The 7,822-nt window shown below is 42.3% G+C and overlaps 1 protein-coding gene across 2 annotated transcripts in view; it reads left to right on the forward strand.

Annotated features, from left to right (window-relative positions):
• Positions 1-7,582, forward strand: part of HS6ST1 (heparan sulfate 6-O-sulfotransferase 1) — a 271,992-nt gene extending 264,410 nt beyond the window's left edge. For both annotated transcript variants that reach the window (XM_043491788.1, XM_038416994.2), the window contains one exon: positions 5,440-7,582. In XM_043491788.1, the coding sequence (XP_043347723.1) occupies positions 5,440-6,148 (709 nt within the window). In that variant the 3' untranslated portion in view covers positions 6,149-7,582. The remainder of the gene's footprint in view (positions 1-5,439) is intronic.
• The last annotated feature ends 240 nt before the right edge of the window (positions 7,583-7,822 follow it).

Below are 7,822 nucleotides of genomic sequence, written 5' to 3' on the forward strand. Positions count from 1 at the left end.
TCAAGGGAGGCAACCTTGGCAAACGAAAAGTAATACTTACACAGTAATTCCCGTAATTGCCTCCGTGAGGTGAGAGTTTAAATGGTTGATGTATGGAACAAGAGTTTTTCTTTCTTTTTTTTTTATAAACAAACACTTCTTTTTGTAGGATAAACAGCAGTGCAAACAAATTTGTTCTGTACACTCCAAGCCCAGTCTCCTTTTCGTTTGATAGACGGGAGGCAGGCTCACATAAGCCGTTTACAGCAAGAACTGACAAACATTATGGATTGAGGAACCACCATAAAAGTCTTTTAAGTACAGCGAGGATACACATGGCTTTTGCTTACGTAGAAGCCTTCTCCCCTACCACGTCCCACATTGTACTAGCATTTCGTTTAAACCAAGCAAAGCATTCTCAGTCTTATAAGCCAGCAGGCTCCCTGTTCAGTTCAGTTAGTTCATCAAGAACACAGGGGGGGCTGGAGCCTGTTTTGTTTTGCTTTAAGGAAAAAATTGTAGCCCTAAGGCATGTTGCCCTGACAGATTGAGGTTATATGGCTAAAGTAGACCCCTGCAGCTTCCTTTTCCTCCCCCTTCTCTGGCAGGCAAGATGAAGCACTTATGAGTGGAAGCAGCTAGGCCTGGTGTTTATCTGGCTGAGAGCCACCAAAGGAAACAAGAAGGGCTTGCAGTAGTTTTGTGGGTTTAGCACAAGACCATTTTCCTGTGAGGACTCTTGAATGTTAAGTGAGAACCAGCAGAAAAAAATAATAAAGTGCCCTTTTCAGCTAGATGGGGGAAATGGTTAATCTTAACAGCAAAGAGGGGATTGTACTGAAGAAGGTCAACATAAATGCTTCACTGAAATAAGATTAGAAACTTCCAGCACATTTTAATGACCAGCAGTGAGAAGCAAGAGGTCTGTATCAAAGTGGGGTTGGGGAATAAATGTAAATAAAATGAATGGAGAGAACAAGTGTCATACATAGAAGCTATTGCTCAGTTGCTAAGTCGTGTTGGCTGCTAGATAGCAAGAGCGAGGGAGGAAAGTGTCGTTTATAAGATGAAGGTTTTCACTTCCCATTAATGGCACAAAGGGTTTCTTGACAAAATTGGCTCAAGGAATTATTTAACTATTATTTGTGCTATAGTAGCACGTAGAGGCCCCATCCCAAGATCAGGGCCCCTTTGTGCTAGGAGGCTGCACGTACCCATGGTCAGAGACGGTCTTAGCCCACAAGATAAATAGACAAGATGGACAAAGAAAGCATTGTTCCCCCTTTCCAGATGGTGAACTGAGCACAGAGAGACTGACTTGCCTGAGGGCAGTTCGGAAGCCTACAGCAAAGCCAAGAATTGAACTCAGGTTTTCTGAGCTCAGTACAGTGAGTTAACCACAGGACCATCCTTCCTTGGTGTAATGATGATTCTTTGTTTTCTCAAATTGCAGTTATAAAACTTGGTTGTTTTACCAAAACCATGAAAATTCAGATTTTCATTTTTTTCAAACCTCTTTCCCAAGGAGGTGTACAGAAGGGGAGCCCCCAAGAATAGGGACTGTGATTTTGCCTTGTCTGCCTCTGACATGGGCAAAAAAAACCCCAAAGTACCTTACCAGATATGGCTTCCATTTTTTTGCTGGAGCTGTTAACTCCAAGAAGGTCAGCGAGGCCTGGTATGCATCATCAAAATGAAATGGGTTTTTTTTTGAGGCAGTGTTGAATAGGACTGTCTGGGTTAGAAGAAGACCACAGTTCTGAAGTGAGCAGTGCAGTCTTTAGGCATATTTGAATTAAGTAACTGCATAGGGCATCCTGCTGAAAGGAAGGGGCACTCACAGAGGCATGTATGGTATGGGTTTATTTTATCTCTGATGACAAAAGAGAAGTTCGCTAATCAAGTGTTTCTTCACGAATTTCAAACTGCTGCTGACAAGTGGCAATGCCTGTATTTTTAACCACATGGAAGAAAAATTCTAGGCTTCAGACTTTCTTATACATTGTTGCTATGGTAATAATAATAATACCTCTGCCACCTCTTGCTAAAAGATGGGGCGTGCTGTATGGCTAACTTTTCTTTGAAGTTAAGTGTAACTCTAAAATGTCTGTTTGGAGAATTTGAAAATCTTGGGTTAAAATGTTCATACTTGGATGCCTAAATCCATCATTATTCACCTAGATCAGGGGTTCCCAAACTTGGTTTGTGTCTTGTTCAAGGTAAGCCCCTAGCAGGCCGCGAGATACTTTGTTTACCTGAGCATCCACAAGTATGGCTGCTCACAGCTCCCAGTGGCCGCGGTTCACCGTTCACAGCCAATGGGAGCTGCGGGAAGCGGTGGTCCACTTTATAATTCTCTTTGTCTCTCTGTACCCTTTGTGTGGCTTTTTTTCAAGCTCCCTTTGGTGGCCTTGCTGCTTCTAGGACTTTTTCCTCAGCTCAGCATAGTTTCTGAATGCATCACCAAATACCTAGTCCTGCTGCTGGTATTCCAGTCCCCAAAGGTGCCTCCTCCTTCCGCACCAGCAGATCAGCTTCCATCTTTTGAGGAGAAGTGGTTGCTACTTCAATCTTCTGCTGTGCTGGAAAGTGAGCCCTCCAAATCTTCCAGTATCATTGGTCTCCTGTGCCCACCATACCCACGATGCCACCCATTGCTGGAATCTTAGCGAGAGACCACACATTGTAAAATATTTGCTAGTACTCCCCCTCCATTAAAATAGCTTTTACAGTAACACGGGGGAGAAGGGGATATTGATTTTTAATCCTTTCACTTCTGTGCCCTACTGCAGCTTTTGCCCGGTACCAGGATGTAGCATAGTAATGCTGAAGTGCTAATTTTCTCGGTTTTAGTGGAATGTTGACATTTCAAGGCATTATATGGGGCAGCATCTGGAATGTTAGTTTTTCTTCATATACTAGGTACATTTTATCTCTGCAGTTAAGAAGTTGACCAGTAGATGGTCTTGTGGTAAAGGCACTGCACTGTGGCTCAGGATATTCAGATTCAATTCCTAGCTCTGCCATAGACTTCCTGCGTGACATTGCCCAAGTCACTTAATCTCTCTGGGCCACACTTCTCCATATGTAAAATGGCCATACTAATGCTTCCTTTTTCCCCACCCTTGCTTACTTAGATTATAAGATCTTCAGGGCAGAGACCATCTCTTCCTATGTCTTTGTATGATACCTAGCACAATGAGACCAGAACTTGATTGAAGCTTCTAAGTGCTACCGTTATCCACATAAGATACAGTTTTATAACTACTTCATGAAAAATGCCCTTTGGATTCCATGGCAGTAAATTTAAAAAATAAATAAAAAGTCCACTACAGTTCACAGGTCAAAAAATGTGAGCTGTGTTTAGTGTCAGGGTCTGTTACTTGAACATCTGGCATCCATTGGGGCTTTCCTGATCTTTCCACTGTCATATTTTATCCCCCTCTGTTAGAGGTTTCTTAGCACTGCTTATATAAACCAGAGCTGCATCCCAGTCAGGGGAGATGAATCATTATTATGGGTTGCAATGTAAAAGGAAGAGAGAGAAACTTAAGGGAAGTTCCTTCCCTCCCCACCCCCATTCTACTAATGTTTCTGGAATGGGGTGAGGTTGAAAACCTCCGGTGAATAGCCAACATTCTTACCAGCTGTGGTCACAAAAACAGAAAGTGAAAGAGTAATTGGGGCGTGATCCAAAACCCACTGAAGTTGATAGACTCTGACTCACAGTTGTGGGCTTTAGAGAACTAATAGGAAAGTGGGAAAGAAAACATTCTTTACAATTAGATTTCCTGGGCAAGGTCTTTGATGCGTTTTCTTTAAATTAAATTGCTCCATCTCATACAGCAACGTGCGTGACCATTAGGAAGCATAATATTGAAAGTGTTGGGAACGTATAAGCGTGCACTAACTTTAGCCAAGACAGAATTTTTACTTTGCGTTTTTATTTTCTCTAAAAACAGTGCAGTGCCCCATATAACCTGCCCTAATGTCTGTCACATTTATATCTATCTAGCCGTCCCAGTAATGCAGCAAGCTGTAGCAGCATTCCACAGATGCTTGTTTAGCAAGAAAAGAATTCTGCTCCTCTCCTCACACTACATCCTTCTTGAAGGGCAAGATACAGAGTATCCCATGTCTCATGTTACTTCAGTAAAGCCCCTTGTGCTCCTACCTGGAGATGACATCACATAGCCAGATAAGCCTGGGGCATCTCAGTGGATCTAATACCCTGCCTTCTTTAGTTTTCAGAGTAGCAGCCGTGTTAGTCTGTATTCGCAAAAAGAAAAGGAGTACTTGTGGCACCTTAGAGACTAACAAATTTATTAGAGCATAAGCTTTCATCCGATGAAGTGAGCTGTAGCTCACGAAAGCTTATGCTCTAATAAATTTGTTAGTCTCTAAGGTGCCACAAGTACTCCTTTTCTTTCTGCCTTCTTTAGGAGCTAGAAGCCTTTCACACCAAGGATCTGATCGAGTGCCCACTGAATTCAGTGAAAACTCTAGTGGGCCTTGCAGTCAGGCTCCAGTTAGAACTGATAATTGGCTACCCTTATTATGAGAGACACAGAACATTTGGGTAGCCACACGCACCATGAACTGAGGCTGCAGTGACTCTTTGCACACCATAGGGTATCAGACATACAATTTAAGATGCCATTTGCATTTTAATACACTCCACTACACTCGGAGCTATGAAAATATATTCTATCACTATGTATGTTGTTCTTGACTGCCTTGCCTTTGTACACATCCCGCTTGCATATCAGAATTTTTCTCCTGTTTCGTTTGCATTTGTGTGGGTCAGGTGAAATGGGAGCTAGCAGGTGCTGGGGGTAGAGTCTCTCTCTCTCTCTCTCTCTCTCTCTGCTTATCTGTTTCTACAAAGAGTGTGTTTTCTTCCTGATTTCTCATTTTAAAAAAATATTTTGTGCTGCTGCTCCGTTTCTCAATGCAGACTGCTGAGTTCAGTGTGGCAGTGAGGTAACCGAAGTGCTAGGTGGTCCACTCAATAGGTTGGTGCAGTGATCAGGATTGGGTCAGTTTATAAATAGATCAGTTATTGGCCAGTTCTACAGCGTGAGTCTTGGCTGATTCTGGAGGGGCATGTTAGTGTGAAAGGCCAGTCAGACCCTAAAGCCAAAGTTGGTCTATGAGGCTGGTAGATCAGTTGAATCTTGATGATTTGTTCTGACATTGCTGTCTGTTGCTGGAAAGTGATATCCCAGAGAGAGAGAGTTTTGAGTTGGTGTGACTAAAATGGAAAAGACGAGTTATGAGGAGAACATAGTCCTGGTGTCACTCAGATTGCTTAGCAGTACAGATTCTAGGAAGAAAAGAATCTGTGAGGTAAATTAAATGAATGTTGAGACACTGACTATTGCTGTTCTGTGCCATAGATTCCCAGCTTGCCACATTACAGTTTGTCACATGCTGAATATTTTTTTCTTCTTCTTGTAGAAAATTTTACTACATCACGCTGCTGAGAGACCCTGTGTCCCGTTACCTCAGTGAATGGAGGCACGTCCAACGAGGAGCTACCTGGAAAACTTCCTTGCATATGTGTGATGGTCGGACACCAACCCCTGAAGAGCTGCCATCATGCTATGAAGGCACAGACTGGTCAGGATGTACGCTGCAAGAGTTCATGGATTGCCCGTATAACTTGGCAAACAACCGCCAAGTGAGGATGTTGGCTGACTTGAGCTTGGTGGGCTGCTACAACATGTCTTTTATCCCCGAGAACAAGCGAGCACAGATCCTGTTAGAGAGTGCAAAGAAGAACCTTAGAGATATGGCCTTTTTTGGCTTGACAGAGTTCCAGAGGAAGACTCAATACCTGTTTGAGAGAACTTTTAATCTGAAATTCATCAGGCCCTTCATGCAGTACAACAGTACAAGGGCAGGCGGAGTGGAGGTGGATAACAACACCATACGGAGGATTGAGGAGCTCAATGACTTGGACATGCAACTCTATGACTATGCAAAGGACCTTTTCCAACAGCGCTACCAGTACAAGCGGCAGTTGGAGAGAATGGAGCAAAGGATAAAGAATCGGGAAGAGAGGCTTCTTCACCGGTCCAACGAGGCACTTCCCAAGGAAGAGACAGAAGAGCAAGGACGCTTGCCCACTGAGGACTACATGAGCCATATTATAGAGAAGTGGTAGCCTAGGCAGACTTTTATACTGAATGGGATTCTAGGGTTTCCTGTTAAAAGATCATGGAAATAAAAATACAAAACCACCACCAACAAATCTTTTATTTAAAAGCAAGTCCGTAAAACAGAAGGTAGAATTCTTCTTTAAGCAATGGGTCTTTTTACTGTTTCTTACAAGACCAATGAGATTCTTAAAAAAATAAATAAATACCTAAAAAACAAAAAAGGGGCAACATTATAACTCAGATTTAAAAATGCACAAATTCAGCCACCCACTTATGAGGCCAAATACAATGTAATGTTTCTTATCCTCCCAAATTCAGAAACAGACGGCAGAGGTAGGATCTTTTTATTAATCTTTTTTCCCCTGAGTATAAAGACAGATATACAAACACACACGTGTATATAGATAATTTTTTAAAATCAAGGTTTCCCTTTCTTTCCCTTTTTTGTGGGGGAAGGGTAATGAGGGGTTTTTTTTGTTTTGCTAAAGTAAGGATAGTAGTGGCAAAGGTTGATTGCATGCTCAGCTATTAGGGTATGATCTAGCCACAGGGGCAGCTGCTCAGACTCAAATGGCAACCACTGTCGAGAAAATGGAGCAGAATAAAAATAAAAAAAGAAAGACAGCAGAGGATAAGAAACATTAAAGCAAATTGACTGTGGCCTAGAACATATACTTAGCACAATGGTTTTGATACATTGCACTGGTGTCACACACGTATGCCACTTTACCATAGTAACAGTAGTTAGTGAATTCATGCACAAACATCCTCAGCTTCTGCTTCACAAAGAAGTTCCAAAAGCCAAATAAACGCCAACCAAATTCCATGTAGAATCACTCACGTACACACAGATGGAATCTTCTCACCCCTTCCCATGTGCAGTACATTCTTTAATCAATGTAACCTGTAAACAGCGCATGAAAATCCTTTTCTGTACATGAGACAAGCCAAGCAGAGAGAGAGAATAGCATCACTCTCGCATGCATCAGGAAGAGTTCCAGTAATACCCCACGAGTACTCAGTTATCGATGAAGACATGTTTATTTTGCTGGGGTGTGTGTGTGAACTGAGATCTTAATTACAGAGAACACACGTACTTACACATACCTAAATTTCCAAAATGCTATTTTTTTTTTTTTTAAGATAAATTATGTTCCCAATCCTGCTCCCACCAAAGTCGATAGCAAAATTTCCACTGATTTCAAAGGGAGCAGTCTGGGACCTTGCTCCAGGGCAATAAGATTTCCTGCTATTGGTCTGAATTAATCTGGTGACAGTGCATGCTGTGTTTTGGCAGAATGGCCCTTTCTGTAGATCATATTTTAAACAAGGTGCACTCATAAACCTGGAAAGGGAAATCAATGGTTATGGTTTTTAGTCTCAGGCCCTGATCAGACCAGCACCTTTCTCATTTTTAGAGAGTTTGATAACTTTCATTCCCCAGTCTGGTGGCAGTCTAACCAGTGTCTGCCTACTCACATTGATTCAGAGAACAGCAGTGGATTGTCACATTTCCCCCACACTCCGTTTAAATCCGTCTATTTTTTGTTGTTGCTGTTGCTATTCTAAGCACTTCTGCGTTGGTCTGAAACATGGAAAAGAAGCAGGTTTTGTCTGCTCCATGCATCACCCATTGTTACTTGGCCCCTAGGATCTGACTTGGCTACTGTTTTGAGTGA

The sequence above is a fragment of the Dermochelys coriacea genome, chromosome 9 (genome assembly GCF_009764565.3).
Source record: "Dermochelys coriacea isolate rDerCor1 chromosome 9, rDerCor1.pri.v4, whole genome shotgun sequence".
In the NCBI taxonomy this organism is placed as follows: Eukaryota; Metazoa; Chordata; order Testudines; family Dermochelyidae; genus Dermochelys; species Dermochelys coriacea.